This window comes from Canis lupus, chromosome 20 (assembly GCF_003254725.2).
Source record: "Canis lupus dingo isolate Sandy chromosome 20, ASM325472v2, whole genome shotgun sequence".
Lineage (NCBI taxonomy): Eukaryota > Metazoa > Chordata > Mammalia > Carnivora > Canidae > Canis > Canis lupus.
In genome coordinates this window covers 44,483,526-44,508,077 of record NC_064262.1, presented here as the reverse complement: position 1 = coordinate 44,508,077, position 24,552 = coordinate 44,483,526, and the positions used below count along the sequence as shown (strand labels likewise).

Here is a 24,552-nt window from a genome sequence, read left to right as displayed (position 1 = left end):
TAGTATTCTGGTTGCTGAGCTCAAGTGACGGATGTCATTGCTACATCCAGTGAGTTGCTAGGTAGGGTGCTCTGGGCCCATCCTTCATCCTTGAGCTTACCATGGGCCCAGATAAGGCACTTTCAGCCTTGGGGGTGGTGGGGGGTGGCGGGGAGCAGATCATAAGGCTTTGCTGTCATGCCTTGGCTCCCTTTGGCTTCCCAGCCCCTGGAGCAGCTGCGTGCAGATGGAGATATGCCTAGCTCTGGGGCTACCTTGGGGCCTTCATCTTCAGTGCCATTCACTGGTCTGTTCACTCGGGTTTTTTCTTGCTTTTGGGTGGTGATGGAGAGTGGGGTGCGGGTTACACGAATATAAAATTTTCCCTTTTATTTTTTCAGTTGGAAATGCAACTTAGCTTTAGTCTTTTGGATGCTGGTAGGCCGTGATTCTCCTAAGTCCCCTTGGAAAAAAGGCTTGTTCCCAGGAGCCAGCCCCAGAGAGGCTGTCAAGAGTGGGGATTGAATTGTGAGATTCTCTATCAGGTGGCTTTGCTGTAGGGGTACACCAAGAAACACCATGGCACTCAGAGCAGTGACAAGATGAGATTGACATTCCAACTGTTCAAGCTGCCATTTGTGGGGTGGGCAATTGGCTCATTGGCATGTGGTGGGTGACACCTGCTGTCCACCTTGTGTCTTGCAGGCCGGCCCTCAAACATGTACTTCCAGACCCACGACCAGATCGGCATGATTAGTGCAGGCCCCAGCCACGTGGCTGCCATGAACATTCCCATCCCCTTCAACCTGGTCATGCCCCCCATGCCACCACCAGGATATTTTGGACAAGCAAATGGGCCAGCCGCAGGTGAGTGCCAGGTGGCAGCATGTAGGCAAAAAGCACGTTGGTGTTGGAGTTTGTGCACATCTGGGCTTTGGACAGTTGGGTTTGTTGGTTGGATGCTGACCTCCTTCAAGGAACCCTGGACTTCTGTCTTTCAGGCCGGGGTACCCCAAAAGGCAAGACTGGTCGTGGGGGGCGCCAGAAGAACCGCTTTGGGCTCCCTGGACCCAGCCAGACGAATCTCCCCAACAGCCAGGCCAGCCAGGATGTGGCATCGCAGCCCTTCTCCCAGGGCGCCCTGACACAGGGCTACATCTCCATGAGCCAGCCCTCCCAGATGAGCCAGCCTGGCCTCTCCCAGCCCGAGTTGTCCCAGGTGAGCCAGCAGCAGGGAAGTCAGGATGGCCTGGGGGGGCCCTCCACACAAGGACCTGAGCATGGCTCCGCACAGCACCCTCCGTAGGTACACCATGTGGGTGTAAGCTCTAAAACCTGTCGTTCTCTACACTGTCTTAGGCAGTTGGCCTGGGTTACGTATGTTCTTTGGTGAGGTAACCAGTGTGGATCTCCTGCCACTTAGGCTTCACCAGGTTTTCCAGAATCTTCTCTGGAGCAGGTTCTTGAGGCTGGAACAATACATGCACATCTTAGCTCCCAACTTTGTTTTTCAGGACAGTTACCTTGGCGATGAGTTTAAGTCACAGATTGATGTGGCACTGTCGCAAGACTCCACGTACCAAGGGGAGCGGGCATACCAGCACGGCGGAGTGACAGGGCTGTCCCAGTACTAGAAGGCAAGCTGACCCCTGCAGGAGGTCTTCACCAGGACCTGGACTTGATGGGAAATTTGGGAAATGTGTAGTAGGGGTCTCAGGTCCCCTGAAGCCAGCTCTTCCTGTGGCCAGTCATTTCAGCGCCCTGTTCATCTGCTCATGGTGGCAGGGGGATGTGAGCTTCATGCATGGTGCTCCTTCCCTGAAAGAGTCCTAGAGCTCCGTGAGGAAGGGTGGATGTGGGAGTCCCGGCCCCAGATACACTGGGCACCTCTGCAAGAGGACTTCTGGGCGGTGTTCAGGCCCTCACCTCTGGTTCCCCTGAACATAGTGTGGCCAGAGTTGGATGAGCATGGGCCTGGGTCCCCTTCCCCACACATGGTGTGTGCTGGCTAAGTGGGGTGCTGGTGCCACTGGCAGAAGGAGCCCCTTAACTCTCGGCTTCCTTTTCAGCTGGGGAGCACTAGTCTGGGCACCCAGCCAGCCTCTGAGGTCCCATTTCCCAGGCGCACCGTGGGGTGGGGGGGAAAGCCCTGTACCCTTGGTGGTGGGTGCTGTGTGGGCCTCTGCCTTCTCTGATGGCCCCTTGTCCTCCCTCCCTCCCTCCCTGCAGGTGGCAGCGGAAGAGCTAAGCTATGTGGCTTAGTCCATCAGCATCTTATTCTGGGTAATAAAAAATAAAAATAAATGGATACCTGTTTTCCACTGCTAAAACTGAAGCACCACTGTGAGCAACAGGAGAGGGAGAGGAGCACCCGAGGGAGGAGCCCGAGACAGAGCGAGCGCCCACTGCTGGCCCGCGGCGGCGAGGAGAAGGAGAAGGGAGAGCGGGAGGCGGGCGGCCTCGGAGGACCGCCCGCCAGCGAGCCCTGCCAGCCCCGCTCGCCAAGGAGGCCCAGCGCTCGCCGCGTCCACACCTGGGTCTGCGACCAGGGCGGAGGGAGGAAGACCCTCATCTCAGAGTAGCCCTTTCCTCTGTTCTTTTCTTTCTGTTTCTCTTTTATTGAAAGGGGACTACGTTTTAGCAGGAAAAACTTCGCATTTCTGTGCCGAGCAGGCTCCTTGCGGGGCAGCCGTGCCGGGAAAGCCCCGCGGAGGTGTGGGTTCTGTCCACACCAGCTCTGAAACTGCCCTGGTCACGCTGCCTGTGTTCTAAGAGCGTTTCATTTAAAGAAAACACGGTGTTTTGGGTTTTTGTTTGTTTTTTAAAAGATTCTTTCAAAGGAGTACTGAAAAATCTACTTTCCTGAGTTTGTCTCTCAAATCTTAGCGGCGGACCTGGGAGATGCGAGAAGCTTCCAGAAACGAAGTTTAAACAAACCAACACATCTCAAGATTAAGATCAACACCTGTGACGGGATCACGAGGAGGATTTTTGTTTTCAGTTTTAGCTTCCAGCGGCTTCTCCCTGCACGTCAGGGTGGTGAGAGAGCACCGTGTCGTCCCGGGCCAGGCAGCCCCACAGTCTCCGCTGGACTCTGAGAAGCAAAGTGCTTCCTACATGCGGTGGACTAGTGCCCACCCACCCCGGGACGGGCCTTGGGCAGGACTGGCTGTGAGGCCAGAGGGTGGGGAGGTGGCTGTTCCCCGGCCAGTGGCTTCTTCCCCAGGGGTCCTTCCTGAGGATTTGGTGGAAGACAGCAGCCGAGAGGACCCATCCCCAGGGAGGCACCCACAGTACCTGTGGCTGCTTAGACATGCTGAGCGCCCCACCTGCCTTGTTCTCTACCCCACCCTCCAAGCTGGGAACCCCTCTACCTGTGGGTACAGCTGTGGTGGGGTGGGGTGATTTCTGCTTTTTTTTTTTTTTTTTTTTTTGGGAAAAGGAGTAAGTTTCAAAAATAAGTTGGTTCTGTGCCGAAGGGGCTGGGAGGGGCTTGTCACATCAGCTAGCACAGGGGGCTTTTGTCTGGTTGGGTCTGGGCCACGACTCAAGAAGGAGCTGTAGCTGGGAGAGCCACCCCCAGCTCCTTGCACACCACGGTGAGGTAGTCTCCCTGGCAACCACCTCTTTGGGGACCATCCCTTGCCTACCTGGGCCCTGGTGACCCTGATCCCCTTCCCCAGTGTCCCTGTCCCTGTGAGGCTGACGCCCTTATCAAAGCCTCCAGATTCCAGCTTGTACTTGGGAGATGGGGACACACAGGCCACCTTCCTTCTGGCAAGGCCTCTTATTTATTACCATTGCTGTAGGGCTTTCGGTTTCCCCCTTCTTTTGATAGGCCACATAGAGGCATAGAGTTTGGATAGGTTTCCGCTATGACCCCTTGTGCGACACACCCCGTGGGCCACACCTTGTGCCCACCCGCCTGCCCTGTTCTGTTCCTTGGAACGCTTTGCCTCTGCTTTGTGCTGTTCGCTTTGTTCTCCACCTTCATAGCAGCAGTTATTCTGTTTTCCAAATGGAGCATCTGTACCAGCTTAATGTAACTTTTGATTTTGGGTCGATTTGTTTTAAGCTCTATTGTCACCAATAAAATCTTAATAAACAGCTGTTGTGTTCACACTGCGGCAGATAAACTGCAGATGGCAGAGCACTTGATCTGGGGTCTGGCTGGTTGGGAGCTTTGGGGGCACCTGGATGGCCAGGCTAGAACGGCCAGCTGTGCCAGCACAGGGACGGGCAGCCCCTGGTGGGTAGTACCTAGGGGTGCTGTGGGCAGCTCCCACCCTCGTGGGCAGGTTAGACATGCCGCTTCCTGGAGATGAGGATCTAGGAACCCAGCCCTGGGAGCACAGGGTAGGTGGTGTCACTGTGGGTCGTCCCATCACCCTGGCAGCAGGTCGTAGTGGATGCCACTGCCTCCTCTCCCACCCTCAGGTCACCAGACTGGAGACAGGGGAGCGGACCACGCAGTGTTTATTGTTTGGGCCCCGCCTGGCTCCGTCAGCGGCAGCCACACTCGTCCACCACCATGTCCTCGTAGTGCCGCAGTACCACGTTGTCGCTGTTGTCAAAGAAGAGCACTGAGATGGGCGACAGGCGCGCGGGCACGCAGCAGGGCAGGCCGGCGGCGCCGGGGGCAGCCGCGTGCATGAGTGCGCGCAGCACGGCGTGGTTGAGCGGGGGCGTCCCGCCGGGTCCCGACAGCGTGGCGGGCAGCGAGCACTGGCCCTGGCAGTAGTTGGCCAGGAAGCCGCGCGGCGCAATGACCCAGCGGTGCCAGCCCACCTCGCGGAAGCTCACGTAGAGCCGCCTCGTGCGACACGCGCCCCCGGGGCTGCCGCCCAGGGCGGGCTCGGCTTCGCGCCGCGGCCGGGCCAGTGGGTGGCACAGGCGCGGGTCAAGGGTCACCAGCAGCAGCGAGGCCTCGGCCAGGCGCGCGCAGGCGGCGGGGGCCCGGGGACGCAGCGCCAGCGCCAGGCGGAGGCTGCGCGGCGCCGACGCGTTGCGGGCCCAGGCGGCGCCCAGCAGCTCGGCGCGCACCGGCGTTCCCAGGGTGGGCACCGCCTGGCGGAGCAGCACCGGCCTGGCGCCGCCGGCCTCGCCCTCCGCCGCCCGCGCCAAGCTCAGCTCCCAGCCGGCCGCCGTCTCCGCCGCCGCAAAGCGCAGCTCCAGGCGGGCCCGGCTCGGGCGCTCGGCGGCTTCCACGGCCGACAGATCGAAGACGACGGTCCATTCAGGGCACTGTCCCGCGGCCCATGCGGGCTCCGGGGGCCGGGTGGGCGCACCTGGGGAGGCAGGGAGAGGGCTGGGCTCGCGCTGCGCCCCGTGCCCTGCCCCAACCGCCAAGGGTCTCGATCGCGGACCGGACCAGGGAGAGGTGGAGCGCCTGGGGCTGCGGGCGCCGCTAGAAGGCGTCAAATGGTGTGAAGCGGCGCGCGGGGGGCGGGGAGTGATGGGTGGGGGGCAGGGCGTCGCTTGCAAGGAAGAGGAGGCCCAGCGCCAGGCACGGCGGCCTGCGGCGGGCCCCGGGCAGGGTGAGAGATGAACGGATGCCTGGGGCCCGTGGGGAAGTGATGCCGGAGAGGTGGTATCTGCAGGAAAGGCATCAAATGGCGTGAAACAGCGGGGGACGGAGGGGAGAGGGGGGCAGGGCTTCGGCTGCAAGCTAGGGGCCTTGCCCGGTGCAAGGAGCCTGGCCTTCGGGCCACTCCGACCGGTCCCTGCAGGTGCCCACGGGGAGGAGCGGATGGAGTGCGGAGGCTCCGGTTGCTCGTGGGCCGGACTGGGCGGGTGGGACGTTCGGAGCTGCTCTGGCCTCCCCCACTCGTGGAGGGGCGCACAGCGGGGTCTCCGCCTCCTCGACACACGCCCCCAGCGCAGACCCCACTCACCGCGGTCCGGGATGTGGCGCACGATGTTTCCGGCGACCCCCAGCTCCTCCACGTGGCACGGTCTCAGGGTGGTCCCCTGGGGCGTCCGCCGCGGGCCCACCCTGGCCTCCTGGGGGTCCCGGTGGCGGAAGAGGCGCCACATGACGGGGGGTACGGGCCGGGGCTTGGGGGCGCCCCGGTGCACGTCGGGCAGCCCGAGAGCCTGCAGCAGGGCGGCGGCGGGGCCCGGGGGCGCGGGGGCGCGGGCTGGGGGCGGTGAGGGCAGCAGCAGGGCCAGGAGGAGGAAGAGGACGCGGCGGCCAGGAGGGCGGCGCAGCGCGGGCATCTTCCTCGCTGGCGGCGGCCGGACGAGTGCTCAGGGGCCGCCGGGCACCCTCGACTTGCAGGCTGGGGGCGGGGCCGAGGTCCCCGAGGGGCCAGGACGGAGGGCTGGGGCTGGGCGGGGTCAGGGTCCCCAGGGGACGTGGCCGCGGTCCAGAAGCCGGACGGGGGTAGACCCCGGGGGCGGGGTCTCGGGGTGCGGGTCCAGGGGGAGGTGACCGGGAGTGGCCGAGCCCAGGCGGGGCGGAGCTGGACAGAGCCGCAGTCCCGGGGAGGGGCGGGGTCGGTTCCGAGGGGGCGGGGCCGGGCGGGGAGGGTGCTGAGGGGTGGGCGGGCGATCAGGGAGCTCAGAAGCGCTTGTCCTTCACCAGGCCGTTCCGCAGCGGCTTCCTGGGGGCCAGAACCGGGCCCAGGTTAGCCCCGGGCCCCATGCCCCGCGTGCCACCCTGCCTCGCCTGCATCGCCCTCCACATCCCTCTTTCCTGCCAGACGGAGACCGACCTGGCTCCTTCCTTCCTACCCGCACGGCCATCAGACCTTTGCCTCCCGCCTGGCGGGCTCGGCGTCCCTGCCCCTCCCAATTACACCCTCCTCTCTCCTCCCTCCTGCGCTACCCACGGCCGGTAGAGGGCAAAAGCCTGATCTAACCGCCCCCCCGCCACTTGGGTCTGGATAAACCCTGCACTCCATACTCCTCCCTTCCAGGCGCTGCGCACAAGGGGCCGCGCTCCCTGACCCTCCAGCCAGGGAGAGCTCCTCCCCTGGCTCTGGTCGCCCTGTGATTCTCCCGCCACTGCCCTCTGCATCCGCCACAGCCCCTACTTTCTTTCCATGTTCCTAAAACAACTTAAGCAGTTTTAAAACTCTAATATAGTGTCCAGGTTAAGTCCAGAGAAAGGCCCCTAATTTCTAGATAACGTATGGTTTGCATAAAGATGTCTTCTGGGGGTGCCTGAGTGGTCCAGTGGGTTAGGCGTCTGCCTTGGGCTCAGATCATATGTTGGGGTCCTGGGATCCAGCGTCTGGTGTCGGGCCCCCTGCTCAGGGGGGAGGGGTGGGGAGTCTGCTTCTCCCTCTCTCTTCTCCCTGTTTTCTCCCTCTCCCACTCTCCCCAGTAAAATCAATATATAATACACACACACACGTCTTCTGCACCCAAATGTTCCAAAAAGGCAACACTGACCTTGCTCCTGTGTGCACTACCACTCTCCATAAATTCCATTTTCACTGCCTGCAACAGTGGCGGCGCTCGGGTTCTGACTGGGGGGTGTGCCCGGGGCCACCTCACCAGCTCCGACAAAGGGCTCCACCCCTGCTCCTTGGTGCCTTTGTCAGCACCTGCTTACTTACTTACTGCGGCTTACTGGCCAAGGCCCTGGCTATTCCCGTTCCCGCTTCGGGGAGCCCCTCATGCCTTTGCACATCGGTCTTTCGGTGCCTTTGCAGGAGTGGGTTCTATGGTCTAGCTTCCGCACAAACGTATTTCCTGGACTGGTACTATATTCTCACGGTCTAGACCTCAGAAAGCACGGAGAACTCCCATTTCCCTGAGCCACTCCTGGAAATCAACCTGGGTTTCTTGCTTCTGTGTCGAATTTCACACAAATCTTGCTGGTATCTCACACGGATCCTAGCACTTGGGGTGCTACCATCCCCCCACCCCGGGTCCCCTCACTTTGCGGAGCACTCTGGCTCAGAGACCCTTTCATAGAAGAACCTACTTCCCAGGAGATGACCTCAGTCACTTCAATTCATTCTTCCCTTGGGCTGGAGCCACGCGTGTCCCTTCCTGGGAGCGCGCATCGCATCCTCTGCCCCCTCTTCCGTGGCTCTTTCTCTCCCACCGGCAGGGGCCCTTGATCTGTGAGGTTACAGATAAGCCCCATGGGGGCCTCCTGTGGGTCCTTTGTCATCCGTTTTCGCCCGTTGGTTCTCTAGACGGAGCCTAGGTGGGGCTCCTGGCTTCTGACCCTTAGAGTTCAGCTGCTAGATGCCACCATTTCCCTTTTGGCCTCTGGTTTCATTTCACAGCTTCTGCTTCTGCCTCAACATCTGCTCCATCGGGAGTTTGCCCTCAGGCTGATTCGAGATACACACGTTTGCTCTTTTTCTCCAGATGATTACCAAGTACTCTGACAGCTCGTCCCTCCCAGTGATCTTTAGGACTATTTATGGATTCGGCTCTCTTCCAAGGTTTCCGTTCCTGTGCTTTCATTAGTAGGTTTAATACATTCAAGGATTCATACCTCACCACAAGCCTTTTATCAGAACTTTCCCGATGATGCTGGTTTATTTTTCTGTACAAGCCTCCAAGCGCCCCTCCCAGTGGGGCTCAAAACCCGTGTTAGTATCTGGGGTGGGGGGGAGGTGGCTTCTCAGTTCCATTGCACTGCTACGGGTAAAGAGAAGCAGAACGAGGGTGGGAGCTGGACGGAGATGAGGACAGGCGGCGTCTCAGGGGGATTCTGGACGTTTCCTCAGGCGTAAGGAGAGGGAGCGAGGGGGCTCCCTAGAGTTTGGCACGGTTTTCACCCTGAGTTTCCATCAATTGCAATGGGCAAATGTTCCAGGGAGATAGTTTGGGGTGAGAAGGGGGGCCGATTCCAGGCATTTTTCAGAGATGCTAGAAACATCAGGCAGACCCGGAGACGGAGAACGGCACGCTGGGGAGCCCCAGGAGCTGGGAGAGAAAGCTGGAAGTTGGGTGAGTTAAATGAGGGGGCTGCGGGAAGAGGATCCCCGGGGGGAAGCGGCAGGTAACTCAGGGCAGGTCAGCAGACGGAGTGAGGTGTGGGCCCTCGATGGCTGCTGGGACCAGCAGCCCCTGAGGCGACAAGGGGGGGGGCTCCAGCCTGAGGGGCTGGGTCAGGCTGAGGGGCTGGGTCAGGTCCTGGGGGTCCCTCCAGGGGGCAGTCCCTGAGGGTGGTCTGTTCTGGGAGGGAGAGAGGGGTGCTGCTTACTTGTCACACACTCTGTCTCCCAGCTCCTGAATCACGTCCCAGGGGTCTCAGTCATCATTTCCTTACTGTCCTCAAACCTCGCTGAAGTTTCGTCTACACGGCCTGCGGGATCCTGGTTCTGAGTCCCGGAGATTTCCCCCATGGCCAGGCTCGGTCAATTTTGAGAAACGTCCTGTGCTTAAAAAGAGTATCTGTTCACGCTGCTTCTGAGCTGCTTGATGCTCCGTCAAGCTGAGATTTAGGGCTTGTATCATGTGGAACGTTCCAGATCAAGGATTACATCTGAATTTCTTGTCTTGTCCTTTTATTTGCAACTTTCACATACCCTAGACTTGAAGTCTTTTAACCAGTAGAGAGGTGGATTTAAAAACAAACACAATCTTGTGGGGCAGCTGGGTGGCTCAGTTGGTTAAGCGACCGACTCTTGTTGGTTCAGGTTATGATCTCAGGGTTCTGGGGTCCAGCCTCGTGTGTGTGTGTGTGTGTGGGGGGGGGGGAGTTGGTGGTCCACACAGCAGGGAGTCTGCATGAGATTCCCTCTCTCCCTCTGCCCCTCCCCCCTGCACTCTCTCTAAATAGATAAGTAAAATCTTTAAACAATAAATTAAATAAACCAGGGATCCCTGGGTGGCGCAGCGGTTTGGCGCCTGCCTTTGGCCCGGGGCGCGATCCTGGAGACCCGGGATCGAATCCCACATCGGGCTCCCGGTGCATGGAGCCTGCTTCTCCCTCTGCCTGTGTCTCTGCCTCTCTGTCTCTCTCTGCGTGACTATCATGAATAAATAAATAAAATCTTTTAAAAATAAAAAATAAAAAATAAATTAAATAAACCAATTCTGCAACTGATTATTCCATGAATGCTTATTTGGATGTGTAATATTTGAGAACCTACCCTCTCGTTTTGCATTACTTATCCTACCTTTACTAACCTTCCTTTTTTGCATTTATTTTGTTCTTTGTTTTTTTTTTTTTTAAGACTTATTTATTTATTTATTCTTAGAGACACACACACAGAGAGAGGCAAAGACACAGGCAGAGGGAGAAGCAAGCTCCGTGCAGGAAGCCCGACGCGGGACTCGATCCCAGGTCTCCAGGATTACGCCCTGGGCTGCAGGCGGCGCCAAACCGCTGCGCCACCGGGGCTGCCCCTTATTTTGTTCTTTGTTCCGGGTTTCCCTCTACACCCCACTAGCAGTCATAGAGGTCTCTAATGTAGCCTAAATGTAATCCCCACCCTCCTGCCGAGTGCCAATCCCACTTCAGTATTTACTACTTCACTTGTCATTTTTTAAAAAATCTCAAACTAGGCATTTAAGTTTTTTTACCCAGATATGTGTCATTTCACCTGCTGGTCTACCTCTTGGGATAGCTTTCCTGTGTTTTGAAATATACCCGTCGAGATCTGTGGGTGGTAAACTTTCCTAGTTTTTGTTTCTGTGGGTGTCTTGTCACTTGAGTAGTCATTTGTTTAGTTTTAAAGATTTTATTTCTTTAAAACAAACTCTACACCCAATGTGGGGCTCAAACACAGGACCCCAAGATCGAGAGTTGAGGTGCTCTACCGATTAAGCCAGCCAGGCGCCGTCAGGTAAATGTTTTCAAAATTGTCTATGAAATTCCCAGTTGCTGGTTCCTTCTTTTCAGCACAGGACAGCTCCCTCCACAGTTATCCAGTGTCCCTCGCTGCTGTTAGTGTCATTGTCGCGTAGGCCATCATTCTTGTGGCTGTTTTACATTTCTTGCTACGTGTTTGGGGTATGGATGCCTTTTTATTTATCCTCTTTATGATTTACATCTTTACATCTGGAAAATTCTGAGCACTGCATCTTCATGTTGTCTCTGCCTCCTATCAGAACTCAGTGAAGCCAGGTCATTCTTAGAAGTCTAGCTATCATCGCTTCCAGCTGCATTCACTGTAATCTGGGTCACTTCTTCGCAGCTTTCAACTTCCTGATTCTCTCTTCAGCAGCATCTAACTGTCTGGACCTTAACATCCACCTCGGGACGAAGGGTGGTCCCCAAAGAGGTGTGTCCACCTCCTAATCTCTTGCAACTGTGAATGTGACTTTTTTAGGAAAAAAAAGTCTCTGCAGATGTGACAAAGTGAAGGAATCTGGGCTGAGATCAGACTGGATTTAGGGTGGGCCCTAAATCCAAAGACAAATGTCCTTGTAAGAGAGTAGAGCCAGAGAGGAGAAGGCCATGTGAAGACACAGAACAGATGCCAGAGTGACACAGCCACAGGCTAAGGGACGTGTGGAGCCCCAGAAGCTAGAAGAGACAAGGAAGTGTCATTTGCTAGGGACTTCGGAGGGAGCACAGCCCTGCTGACAACGTGAGATTCCTGGTCTCCAGAACTGGGAGAGACAAATTTCTGTTGTTTTAAAGGCCCCCAACTCATGATACTTTGTTACAACAGAACTCAGAACTCCCAATGCAGCATAACATCCAGTGTCATTTCTGACAGTCTTTCATGCTTTTCGCTTTTTTTTTTTTATTAAGACTTTTATTTGAGAGTAATCGTCGATTTGCAGAGATGTTGCAAAGGCAGTACAGGGAGCTGCAGTGTAGCCCTCGGTTGGCCTCCCCGAATGTTATCATCTTACATCTCTGCAAATCCTAGTGCATTTGTCACAACTAGGAAACCAAGGTTCTGGGACAGTGCTCTGAATGAAACGGAGACCTTATATGACTTCACCAGTTTTTCCACTGGATGTCCTTTTTCTGGCCCATGAGCCCACACAGCATTCAGTCACCATGTCTTCTTCGTATCCTCTGATCGGGGACAGTTCCTCAGCTGCTTCGTTTTCCATGACCTGATGGTTTGGAAGCATCCTGACCACTCTTGTGTAGCTTGATCCACATTCTCCTTTTTTATCCCATTTTATACCCAACTGCACTAACTCTGGCCATCCTGCGGGGAACTGAGTTCCACCAGTGACGCCCGCACAGGTGGATCATGGCAGTGTGCTCCCTGGTGTAGGCCCTGTCATTTACATTTGGAGTTCACGCCTTCATCCTACCAGAAATGCTGGCCAGGTGCCAGCCCCCCACCAACATCCTGGCTAGGCCTTCTCAGGGCAGACAGACTAGGGAGGCGTGCAGAGTGGGGCATGCACTGGTGTACAGCAGGAAGATCTTTCAGATTTTTAGTTTTGGCCAAGCAGGCACTGCCCTCTCCCACCCACTGCTTTAGCCGTTGCTTGTGCTGGAAGCCTCTGAGGGTTGGTCAGACTTCCTTGGTGAGACCTCACTGATGTCATGAACTCCCAGCTCACGTTCCCTGGACATCGGCCAATCTCATAGCCCCCAAACCAGATGCCTGATCCACCCCCACCGCCCCCCGCCACCGCCAGTGTGCACAGCCCTACCCCAACTCAGCCCCAATTTCCATCTCGGTAAATGGCAGCTTGAGCCAGAAGTCTTGGATTGTCTTTTCTTTTATTTTTGTTTCACCTAAAACAAGTCTGGTTGGTTCTACAGCAGAGTTGGGATCTGACCACATTCCTCCTGGCTACGGCCCCTGTGCCCTCATGCCCCGATGACAGTGACGGCCTCGTGGTGATCAGTCACCTGGGCCAACATGCCCACATATGATCCAGCTGGGGAGACCCCACCTGCTGCCCAGCCCTCTCATATCAGTGATCCCTGCTCACCTCTCTGGTCCCCCTCTGGCCTGGGTGCTGGATTTTGGTCTTAGCACCCCTCACCTGTAGTTCCAGGCTTGGAGGGTATAAAGTGCCTTTATTTATGCGAACTGGCCACAGAGCCCTCAGCTCTCCACTCTGGCAACCCCCAGTTCCCTGCTCTTCTTCTGTATTCCAAGAAGATTTTTAAAATCTCTGCTTCTCTCCTCCTCCTCATGGCCCATTCTGACCCACCTCATCGAGCTCTGAGCACAAAGCTTCCCTGAGACCACCTTTCCCAGGCTGGTCACCGATGAGCCCCCCAGAAGCCAAATCATAGGTTCTACTGACTCGGTGCCTCGTGAGCCATCAGCGGGCTCCCACCTTGCTGCTGCTCAAACACTCCTCGTGTTGTCTCTGGAGCACTGGATACCCTAGACTCCACTGGTCACCCAAACCTGCCTCCATTCATTCCTGGGGCCCCTCCAGGCTGGGGGCATTGGACATCATCTGGCTTACAACCTAGAGCTGGCGAGTCCCGGGTGTCCTACCTCTGCGGTGCTCAGTTGGGCCTTCTCCCCTCCTTCCCTGGACTCCCACCTGGGCCAGACTGGGTCTGAGCCCCCAGCCCCTCCTCCTGCTCAACTGACCAGTGGGCTGCCCGCTCCCCCTCCTCCCCACCCCCACTGCCACCTGCTTACGGATTCCCCTCTGGCCTGGCTCCCAGCTGCTGGTGCACCGAACCAGCTACTAGCTTGGCCCTCACTGCTCCTACCACGGAGACCGATTCTCCGCCCTCACCAGGCTGCCCCCACCCCCAGGCCACTCTACCCCCGTCCTGTCTGGCCTGACAGCATCTAACTCTGTGGCTAATCTTCCACGGCTTTATTGCAGTCTCTTTGGGATGGAGGCTCCAGGGGGCAGCGTCCGGGGCGGGTCATCCGCTGCCTCGTCTCCAGGGCCCCCAGAGTGCGTGCGGCAGGCCAGGCGTGGCTAAAGGAATGAACCGGGGCGGTGGCCCCTCCACACTCACTCAGCTTTGCCGGGCTTGGGGCTCTGGGCCTCTGCTGCAGTCGTATTCCCGCACGTCCTTCAGTTCACGCACCTGGCCGGTCAGCACCTTGGCGGCAAAAGCCACGATGTACTGTGGGAGGCGGGGAGGCACAGGTGAGCAAGTGCCACTTCCCTGACCCTGCCGCCCTCCAGATGGCTGTGTGCTCCTGCCACCAGCCCTTTGCACGTGCTGTTCCTGGTGTGAACATGCCCCTCTCTGGGCCTGCCTGGGAAGGGGGCCCTGCCCCCGGACCGCTGCTCAGGACAGGAACTAGGACAGGACTGCCAGCTGAGGATGGGGGTGGGGGCGAGGAGCTGTGGGCTGCCAACTCACCAGAAACCAGTAGAGGTTCATGAGGGTGAGCAACAGGAGGAGTGCATTGAAGAAGAAGTAGAAGGGGATGTCGGGCACTGAGCGCAGGCTGCAGTGGCACGTGGCGTACAGAACCTTGAGCGGAAACCAGTAGAGGCGGAACCAGAACCTGCGGGGAGGTAGGACAGTGGGAGCTGAGGAAGCTGCCAGGGGGAGGGGAAGGGGGAGGGCTGCCCCCTCTTCCCCCCGCCCCCCGACAGTCTCATCTGGACTCATCCATCTGGTCCTGCACATCCCCACCCATCCCTGTCCCCCTGCCCCAGCCTTGCTCACCCCAGTCCATCTGTCTCCCGCCTGTCCTTTCCTGCCGGACCCTGCCTCTGCCCCCCTGGGGCTCTTCCGTCCTCCCAGGCACTGCCCCCTCAAGCCCCACCCCTCAGTGTGCCCCGCCCCAGCCCCAGCTCCCTCCCTGCCCCCTCACCAGCTGACGCTGAAGCTGAGGCAGCCAAGGTCCGCCGCCAGGGCGTGGAGGCGGTGGTGGGATCCTCCGCGGGACTTGAAGTAGACATTGAGCTTGGTAAACTCCAGCTGCACGTCGCTAATGTCGTGCAGGAAGAGCACGAGGATGCCCACGTTGTGATACCTGGTGGGGGCAGGGGAGGAGTGGGACAGGAGAGCACAGAGGGCGAGTTACACCGGGGACCCTTACCCTGCACCAAGGCTGTACCCCAAGCTTCCTGTGGGCCCACGTGACCTGCCCATTTCCTCACCAGGCCGAGTGGGGGAGCTGTACGGCCCCCTGGGCAGCCCCACCTGCACCCTCCCCTTCCCTGCCTCACTCTCCCCGGGTGACCCAGGAGCCTCCCTGGAAGTTCCTTGTCTGCCCCTCCTGGTCTCTGTGACCCCTGACCCTCAGTGGCCTGGTATCCAGATTGTATCCATTTTGTATCCAGATCCCCCACAAGTTTATCCGTCCCCTTGAACAGCACATCATTGCCACACTGACCCTCCTAGCTCAGTTCATTTAACCCAAACATTGCTGCAATCTGCAGACCCTCCTAGGAAAGGCCGAGTCCCCATGAGGCTCTACAGCCTGAAGGCCATCCCCCCATCCCTCCCCAGCATTTCACACCCAACAGCTGCTTGGGCCACTGGACCTGAATTCAACCTGGACATGGCTGGACACCACTCTCTGCACTCCTGACAGCTCACGTGCCACAGGCCCTTTGCACATGCTGTTTCCATTGCCTAACATGCACCTCCCCAGTGTTCATGGAGCCTTCCCTCACCTTTCAGTCTTCGCTCTTATCACCCAACCACCCACACCTCACCACCCCTACAGTCCTTATCCTCCCACTTGATTTTTTTCCGTAGTTATCACCTTCAAACAAACCATTAGTATCTTTCTTGTCTGTTTGTTTGGGTTTGTCATCTGATTCTACACTAGAACAGTGCTATCTTATAGAACTTTCTAGAATGATAGGAATGTTCTAAACCTGCATTGTCCAGTATGACAGCCAGCAGCCACATGTGACCACTGAGCAGCTAAAATGTGGCCAGTGTGGCTGAAGAACAAATATGCAACTTTACTTCAGTTTAGCTAAAGCTGAAATAGGCACCAGTGGCCCCTCAGCTATTATACTGGAGGTGCAGCCAGGGCAGCCCGTCCAGCAGAAGCAGACTGTGAACTGCATATGATATTTTAGATTCTCTATCAGTCACTTTAAAAAAAAGAGGTAAAAAAGACGTCCAGCTAATTTTAATGTTATATTCTAATTCTAATCAACTCAGTAAGTCCTTTATTGTCATCTTAACATGTAGTTGATGCAACAAAAGGATTGGCAAGACATATTCACCCTCCAATGCCTCTGAAATCAGACTGGATCTTACACATATGGCACACTGAGGGGTGGACAGGCTGCATCTGAGGCCGTCAGGGGCCATGTGTGGTGGCTGTAGGGGGCTCTAGAATGTCACAGTGGGTGTTCCTAGCTGCACTCTCGCAGCACCCGGGCAGTAAACACCTGCTACGTGACTCGACCAAGGCTGTGTGACAAGGTTGGAGGGCTTAGAGGGGGATGGATGGGGTATGAGTGTGGTGGGGGTTCTCTGCACCTGATATACCCCATCCCTCTGGGATCTCTCCCCAGAACCTACCTCCCTGGATACCCACCATGGCCCCCTCTCTCTGCCCCATGCCAGCGTCCCTTCTTTGCTCATGCTGTGCCCTACACCCTCCTGCCCTCTCCGAGACTCACCGGAAGGCATAGGAGGAGACGATGAGGACCAGGGTGACGACATGGTGGATGAGCATGACCACCGAGTCCTTGCGCCAGGCGTCCATGTACAACGTGGCGTAGATGGAGTGGCCATAAAAGCTTCCCTGCAGCAGGTAGGCGGCTGCGATGTCCCGTGGTACCGCCATGCCCGGCGTCCAGTCTGGAGAGAGCAGGACTGTGTTGTCAGGGACCGCCAGGGCCTCCAGGACCCCTCAAGCTGGGATGCATCCTCCACAAGCCACGGTGTGCCACCCACTTCTGCAGGTGTACTGGCCACCGGTTGTCTGTTCTCATTCTCTACCCATTATTTTTTATGAATAGGTGTTCTTTTTTGGAATGGTTCTAGATTTATAGAAAAAAGTACTCCTATCCCTGTAATCTGTCCCCTGCAGGCGTTCCAACTCTGGATTGGCTCCCCTTCTTGTCTTACTCCTCAGGCTCTCTGGAAGCAGCTTCGATGCCCTCGTCCTGGCTCTCCCATCCCGGCTAGTCCCTCCACTGGATGGAGGTTGCCACTGGCCTCACTGTGCTGGGTGGGGCAGCTGAGGCAGAAATCAAACCTGCCAATGCTGTTGGGTATGGGTTGTCCCACCAAGTGGGGTGTGGCTCCCCTTCGCCTGCTCTTGCAGCCACCACGTTCCTCTTGGCACCTGTGCCCACCCACATTCAGGCTTCAACCCCTCCAGGCGACACAGACCCCCAACTCTCCCAGTCGCCTCTGCTTCCTCTCTTAGGACTATCACCAAGAGGGCTCTGCCTGCATCAACCTGGACTTCTCTGGCCACTCCTTCTCTGCTTGCCCCCAAGAATGGCCTCCCTGAGCTCCATCTAGGGCCTCCCACCTCCAGCCTCAGAGAGCTGGAGCCAGACCCCCATGTCCCCTGGAGCCTGGCTATCCCCTCAAAAGCCCCAGTGCCTCACCTCAGTGACAATTCTTCATCTGCGCCTTGACACCTCATGCAACAGGGATCCACATGGACCCCCATGTGGGGGCTCCTCTCCATCCATGCCTCTGCTCACTTCCCCTGCCCTCGCTACCCTGACCCGGGTCCTGGCACCACTGTCTCCCGCTCAGTTTTGTCCCAGCTCTTCCTGGCCTTCCAGAGCTGTTCCCGACTGTCCACTCTCCCCTCTGTGGCCTCAATGGCCAAGAACACGTGAGCCCATGACCCAGCAAGTCCACTCCTAGTTATGTGCTCAAGGGAGCTAAAACCAGGGCTCCTTGTACCCGCACATCCCCAGCAGCACTGCTGGCCATCACCAAAAGCAGCCCGAGTGCCCATCAACTCGTGTGTGGGTGAAAATGTGATCCAGCCACACAACAGAATATTACCCAGCCGTGAAAAGGAGCGCTGTGCTGGTTCACGCTTCCGCATGGATTAAGCTCAAAAACAAGATGCTGAACGAAAGAAGCCAGACACAAAAGGTGACACGCTGCATGATCCCAAGTATATGAAACATCCAGGACAGGTAAAGCCGTAGAGACAGAAAGCAGATTTGTGGCTGCCAGGGGTTAGGGGAGAAGGCATCACTGCTCGTAGGGATGGGGTCTCCTTCTGGGGGGATGGAGATGTTCTGGAACTAGGCACAGGTAATGGTTGCACGTCACTGTGAATGTGCTACATGCCACTGAACTCACTTTAGAACAGTGAATATTTAAAAACTATAGTAAAACACATACCACGCACACCCTGTCATCTCAGCCATACGTTCAGGAGCATTATCATGTTCACATGGTTGTGCAGCCATCTCCAGAGCTCTTCTCACGCTGTATGGCTGAAACTCTGTGCCCATTAAACACCAGCTCCCCATGGCCCTCCACCCCCACCCCAAGCCCTGGCTCCTGTCTCCATGAATCTGGCTATTCCAAGGACCTGACACAAGTGGACTCATGCAGAACCTGCGACTGGTAAATTATGGTTAACTTTATGTTAAGTATATTTTACCTGATTAATAATAAAAAAAATGCATCCCCCCCAGTGGATTAGATCTCCACCCACCACTTTATCAGGTCCATGGGCTCCCCGAAGTTTGACAGCAAAACGCACACTTCTGGCAGGGCCCTTCCTCTGAGTTCTGTCCTCAGCTAGGTGGGAATGCTGTAGCCAGTAGAGCCACCCCTCCAACTCCTGCTGAGTGCTTCTACCCCCACTTTAGAAGGAAGAGACATAGAGGCACCTCAATGCACAGAACCTGCTGTGGAAACAGGACACCGAATTTTCCACCAATTGCACTGACAAGTCTTTTACCATTGGGCAAGTGTCCCCCTCCAGCCTCAGGCCCCAGATCTGGGGTGGGACAGGGGCAGTGTGGCCCACATAGGGCTCACCATTCGGACTCCATCTGTACCTCCCTGCATGCGGAGGCTGGACTCCACCCAGGGACCGCTGGCCTGCCCTCCACATGCACAACCTACCTGCTGCTCTGGACGCTCCATGTCACCCCCACTGCATCCCCCTCCCTGGCCTCTGGAATCAGTGCCCAGGTGTCCCAAACCCAGCTCCAGCTCTCCCCGAAACCTCCTCCTCCCCAGCCCCGGATCCCAGCCCCCAGTGTCATCCCTACGGTCCCTGCTCACCCCTGCTTCTGACTTGGCAATGAATCCTATCAGTTCTCCTTTCAAAACATTTCTCAAACCAGCCACTTCTCTCCTGTTCTGGGCTCCGTCCTGGGAAGAGCCCCCCTCATGCCCTGGCTCCTGCCCTCAGCCCCCTACTCAGTTGGGCCCAGCAACATTCCTCCTCTGCTCACAGTGCCCCAGTAGATACCCACTATCCTGGAGGGGCTCCTCGCTGCCTCTGATCTGCACTGAGTGTGCCTGTCCCACAGTGGCCTTTGGATTTCCTATCTGTTCCAGGCACCTCCAGGTCCACACGCAAAAGTCACTTCTGGTGTGAACATCCATTTCCGTAGAACATTCCCCGCCCCCTAGAGTTTTCTCATAGCTGTTAACAGATTCCAGACTTCATTGTCACCACAAGGGATCGAGGTGGGGGGAGCTTTCTCTGAAGCACTCAGCCGTGTCAGGGCAGTGCCTGGTACACAGTAGGTACCCAGTAAGTGCACATGCAAAGCAGCAGCTCACCTGCAAGCAAGTTATCACAGCATAACTTATAATAAGAAAAAACCAGAAGCAACTCCATACCTGAAACTGAACAGAGATCCATCGTGGTTCATTCCCGCAAAGGGAAACTGAATGACAGCTAAACCCTGCCCTCTAGGATTTACAACAAGGGCAATGCACGTGGGGAGAGGGGCCATGTGGGCGACATGGTCCCACAGAGACAGACAGGTGCCCGGCAAACGCAGTGCTCGTCACTGGGACACCAAAACACAGAAGCTCTGTGCCCAGTCCTCAGATGGGGACGTGGGGCTTGGTGCCACCAAGAGCCTTCTGAAACTGTTTACGTCACATGGCAGAAAACACTTCCATGTGTGTCCCTGGTACACAGCCTGGGTGCTCAGCACAGGAATAGAGAAATCCTGACACTCCCATCACAGATCAGGTTTTCTATAACAGCCTGCCTGCAGGTGATAAAGGACACTGCAGTCACCTTCCTGCCTATCCCACCAGGCTCAGGCCTTGACGGCCCCCATATCCAGCACAATCAGTGGATGCGGCCATTTCTCACCATCTTTATCTCTTTGCCAAGCTGGTCCAAGACACAGTAGCCCCTCACTTCCCCACTGGGCCACTTTCTTCCTTATCCAAATCTCTCCTACCTGCACATGGCAGCCAGAAGCAGCTTTTTAGTATCCACAAACCCATCCCATTTAGAATGAAACTCAAACTCAGATTCCTCCTGCCTTCCTCTTATTCTCACGCACCAAGCACATACAGGCCCCAGGGCCTTTGCATATGCTGTTCCAGACACCTGGAGTGCCCACCTGGGTCCACACAAGGACATTTGGGCTCTTACCATAATTTGGAAATCACCTCATCAGGATAATACCTCCCTGAGCCCTGATAGCAACAAGTCCTAAACAGGACCCTTCCCTGTCCTCAGAGCCCTTTGAGCACCCTTGTCCTGGAGCTACGTTGGAGCTGGACATCCAGCATGAGATGTGTGATGAGTGCCCAGCTCCCCCATGGAGAGCAGAACTCTCCCCCACCCAGCTCTGTCTGGTAGGGCCCCTACCGTAGAAGACGGAGGGTGGGTCGTGAAAGAACGGGTAGTCGGTGCCAAATAGCAGGTAGGCACTGTAGCTCCAGGCGCCCAGATAGAAAAGAAACTTCCAGGCGCTCTCAGGCATCTTGGCGGCATCTCTAGGCTGGAGGCGACACCGCTTGGCCAGGGGCTGTGGGTGAGAAGGTGGGTGGCCATCAATACTGGGGCCAAGGGCCAGGGCCCACTCCTCCAGGGTGGGCAAAGCCAGGCTCAGGGGCTCTCCAGGCTGGGCTGTGTTGGGCGGGGGGGCCCTGGTACCCACTGCCGCTTGGAGGGTAACCAGAGCCCACATGTGCCAGCCAAGGGCTAAACTTAGTGCCCAGCTGTCCAGTGCTGTGTGGGGAGGGGAATGGGGGGGAGGACGTGAGGGAAACGTAAGGGAAGCCGGGATGCCGAGGAGGGGGCACGTGAGTACAAGCAAGGGAGACCAATGGGGCCAGCTCAGTGGAGTTGGGGGGCTTGGGGGTCCCAGAGGGAGCTGGGGCTATACCATGGAGGAGGCAGGATTAAAGAGAAGATGTGAGGGGCCCGTAGGGGTGAGCCTGTGAAGAGAGCACAGAGGTGAGTATGGGGGCATCGGGGTGAATGTGGAGAGGCTGGAACCCCAAGTGATCCCCATGGGGAATCATGGCACCTTGGGGAAGGGGTACCTCAGAGGGAGACTGGGGGTTGGCTAGACAGAGAGGGTGGGGAAGCAGGGAGTGAGTAGGTGAGAGAGAGCATGAGAACGTGGGGGGACAATGGAGGACAGAGTGGGGCAGGGCAGGGAAAGGATGTACAATGATAGGAGACATGAACCCAGCCACCTAGGGACACATCAGGGACACTGGAAGGAAGAGAGGTCATGCAACTGTCAGGGAGGGATCTGAGGGGCACAGCTCCCCTGGATTCCAGGAGCCCAGGTTCCCTCTCCCTGGGGGTGGGGCTAAGAGCTGCTGGGTCAAGCCCGCCCCCTTCCGCGGAGGAGAGGCTTGAGGGGGCCGGAGCACCAGGAGTTGCCATGGAGACAGCCAGAGCCAGTTCCAGTCACCCCTGGCAACCAGGCGGCTGCCAAGAAGATGAGCTTTGGAGGAAAAAGCAGCCCCTCCACCCGTTTCTTGGGAAGGGCGAGCCTCGAACTGCTCTCACCCCGCCCCGACCGGCCAGAGCTCTGTGGATTTCAACAGGGAGGGTGCACAGGATCTTGCCGTTCCCCCCACCTCCACCACCGCCAGGCTCCCCCATCGCCAGGCCTCCTCCTCCAGGAGGCAGCCGGCTCCACTCTGGTTGTCCCAGAGCGACCACATCCCCCTCCCAGGCTCGGAGTCTCAGCCTCCTGGACCCCGCCCCCCATTCCCCAGCCAGAAACTGGGAGAGTCGGGGGGACCAACAAAGCCTGATGGGGACCAAGGCGGACTTGTGGAGGGGCCCTCGTGCCTGCCTCCCCACTCCTGGGAGCAGGGCGGTGGCCGGCGTCTCCTCGCCATGTGGGTGATACGAGATGGTGGTGGGGACAGCGGCCGCCAAACAACACCCTACCCTTGACTTAACAAGGGCCAGCCTCTTCCCGGCCAGCAGAGAAAGGCCCCTTTGTTGACGCTGGGCTCTCTGTCCCTGCAGCCCCTGCCACCTCCAGCCAGATTGGGCGGAGTGACCCCCGTCAGTCCCTGGGGGAGTCGCGGCCAAGCTAGGGGCCCAAATGCCTTCCCAGCAGCTCCCATAGCAGCGACCCCTCCCTAAGGATGGGAGGGAGGCCAGGCGCCAATGTCACTCCCAGGGTCACTCTCCAGTCGGGGCGGTAGTCTCCCAGACTCGCTAGAAACTGGGCAACTCGGAGGCAGCCGTTCTGAAGGCCCAGGCCGTGCCACCTCCCAAGCCTGCGACCACCGGCGTGGCCGGGGAGCCCAGGCCGTTGCCTCCCCGGGTCGGAGGGTGGCGCTGACTGCAGACATGCGCCAGGCAGGGGCCGGGCAGCTCCCGCCTCTTCCCGGGAGCGGCGGACAAGTCGGCTCCGCAGCCGCACGGACCTCGGGCCCCGCTCCGGTTCCGAGCGCGCCCCGCAGCGCCCTGAGGCGCGAGGCGCAGGCGGCTTCTGTGGCCCGAGCCTACCCCGCCGCGCCCTCCGCCCCCCGGGCCCGGCTCGGCCTGCCCGAGAGGGCGCGCGGCGGACCGGGCCCTCCCACCGGCCGGGGCCGCCTCGTCCCGCCCTGACCCGCCAAGTCGGCCCGGTTCCCCCACCTCTCGCACGCCCCATCCGCGGGGAGGACCCCACGTCCCGGGCTTCCTCTAGCTCGGCCACACCCCCGCATCCCCCCGCCCCCCGCCCGGGAGGGACGAGCTCCTCCAGCCCGCGGCCCCACGTCCCAGCGACCCGGCCCTGGGAGGCAGAACGGGGTAGGCGAGGGCCGGGCTCCGGGTCCCGGGCCCTCCCGACGGCCCGGCCCCCGCCCCAGCCCCAGCCCCCGCCCCAGCCCGCGGCCCCACGTCCCGGACCCCCGCGGCACTGACCCGAAAGAGGCGCGCGGTGGCCGCGGAGCGCAGCGCCGTCCAGCCGAGCGCGCCGAGCGCCAGCAGCAGCAGCTCGGGCGGCGCCAGGTGCGCGTGCTCGGCCAGGCCGCGGCGCGCCAGCCCCCAGCCGCAGTCCGCGCAGCCCCGCGCCGCCGCCAGCGCGCTGCCCCAGCCCCGCTGCACCAGCTGCGCGTAGCTCGGCATGGGCTCGGGCCCCGCCGGCCCCGCCGCCGTCCCCGCCGCCGTCCCCGCCGCCGCCATGCCGTCCGCTCGCCGTCCCCGCCGCCGCTTGCGCCCGCCCGCGGTGGCCTCCGGAGCCGCGCGCCCCGCGTCACGCGCCGCAGCTGGGCCGGGGGCGCGCCGGCGGGAGCTGGGGCCGGGGGGGCGGGACCGGCGCAAGCTCCGCCCCGGCGGGGGCGCGGGCGGCGGGGACTCGGGGCCGGTCGCGGCGACCGAGACCCTGAGGGCGCGCGGGGGCTGGGTCTCCCGGAGGCAGCGGCGGCGACCGCGGGAGGACGAGACCCGGCGACGCGTCCAGGAGACGGGCCCGCGCTCCTGCCCATTTTCCAGTGGAGGAAATCGAGGCGCGAGGCAGCGGGGAATGGCATCTGTCAGTCGTCTGCACCCGTCCGCGCCGGGAGTGCCGTGCCCACCTGGGCTTCCCCAGCCCCCCGCGGCGTGGGGCTTGGTGAGCACCAACAGGCATTCCCCTACACCGGTAACTCTTTCCCCGGCCCTCCACCCTCGGACCTCACCATTCCCTGTCCTCAGGGCCACCTGCTATCCGTGACCCTGAGCACCTGGCAGGCCTCCTCTGCACCAGGTTAACACAGGCTTGCGGGGGTGGGGGAGTGGGGGGCTGAGGCAGAGGGACTGAGCAGGGACCCACCTGCTGGGACTCAGAGGCTGGATCAAGATGCTGGCTCCATTGGGACCAACCACCCTGGGTGATACTCTACAGTCCAGTGACCAGGCCCTGTGTCTGAAGCCCCCAACAGCCATGATCAAGGCCTGTGGTCACCTGTTGGGGATAGTGCCTTCCCTGACACTGATAGCCCCTCTCCCAGGAACTCCCACATTCCTGTGTTCTTCCTTCCTCCCACCTAGGGCATCATCCCAAAACCTTTAAGATGCAGAATGAAAATCAGTATGGGACTTGTAGGAGGCCTCTCCTGACCTTCAGGTGCTTGGGGGAAAACCCGCAGGCAGACTGAGGAGTCACACATCCTTCCCTTCCTTCATCCAGTTGAGCAACACATTCAGTTGGCCCTACCTCGGCCCTTCCCTTCCTTCATCCAGTTGAGCAACACATTCAGTTGGCCCTAGCTCGGAATGTTCACAAATTCAGCCACTTCCCTGCACCTATACAGCCTCCTGTGGCCCCTGGGTCCCCCTAGTGCCTCTTGCTTAGTACCCAGGCTTCCTCCTCATCCCAGAGGCCAGAGGGAGCCTGCTTGCTGTCCTTCCTCGC

The 24,552-nt window shown here is 58.8% G+C and overlaps 3 protein-coding genes across 7 annotated transcripts in view; 1 reads left to right on the top strand and 2 right to left on the bottom strand.

Annotated features, from left to right (window-relative positions):
- UPF1 (UPF1 RNA helicase and ATPase) overlaps positions 1-4,086 on the top strand; it is a 36,746-nt gene extending 32,660 nt beyond the window's left edge. For 2 of the 4 annotated variants that reach the window (XM_049098081.1, XM_049098082.1), the window contains exons 21-24: positions 685-846; positions 957-1,198; positions 1,494-1,616; positions 2,209-4,086. In XM_049098081.1, the coding sequence (XP_048954038.1) occupies positions 685-846; positions 957-1,198; positions 1,494-1,613 (524 nt within the window). In that variant the 3' untranslated portion in view covers positions 1,614-1,616; positions 2,209-4,086. The remainder of the gene's footprint in view (positions 1-684; positions 847-956; positions 1,199-1,493; positions 1,617-2,208) is intronic. The other 2 variants (XM_025458126.3, XM_025458128.3) reach the window with 1 other exon arrangement.
- Positions 4,087-4,437: 351 nt separating this feature from the next.
- Positions 4,438-6,211, bottom strand: GDF1 (growth differentiation factor 1). Its single transcript, XM_025458129.3, has 2 exons — positions 5,874-6,211; positions 4,438-5,267 (listed from the first exon to the last, which is right to left on the bottom strand). Exons 1-2 carry the CDS (start codon positions 6,196-6,198, stop codon positions 4,483-4,485), a joined length of 1,110 nt encoding a protein of 369 aa, XP_025313914.3. The 5' UTR covers positions 6,199-6,211; the 3' UTR covers positions 4,438-4,482.
- Positions 6,212-6,451: 240 nt separating this feature from the next.
- Positions 6,452-23,355, bottom strand: CERS1 (ceramide synthase 1). Of its 2 annotated transcripts, XM_049098083.1 has the most exons (7): positions 23,082-23,355; positions 20,565-20,724; positions 16,405-16,585; positions 14,628-14,789; positions 14,168-14,315; positions 13,814-13,924; positions 6,452-6,584 (listed from the first exon to the last, which is right to left on the bottom strand). In XM_049098083.1, the coding sequence occupies exons 1-6, from the start codon at positions 23,340-23,342 to the stop codon at positions 13,814-13,816; spliced, it is 1,023 nt and encodes a 340-aa protein (XP_048954040.1). In that variant the 5' UTR covers positions 23,343-23,355; the 3' UTR covers positions 6,452-6,584. The 2 variants fall into 2 exon arrangements, with proteins under 2 accessions (XP_048954040.1, XP_048954041.1); XM_049098084.1 differs by lacking the exon at positions 6,452-6,584 and having other exon boundaries at positions 12,579-13,924.
- Positions 23,356-24,552: the final 1,197 nt, after the last annotated feature.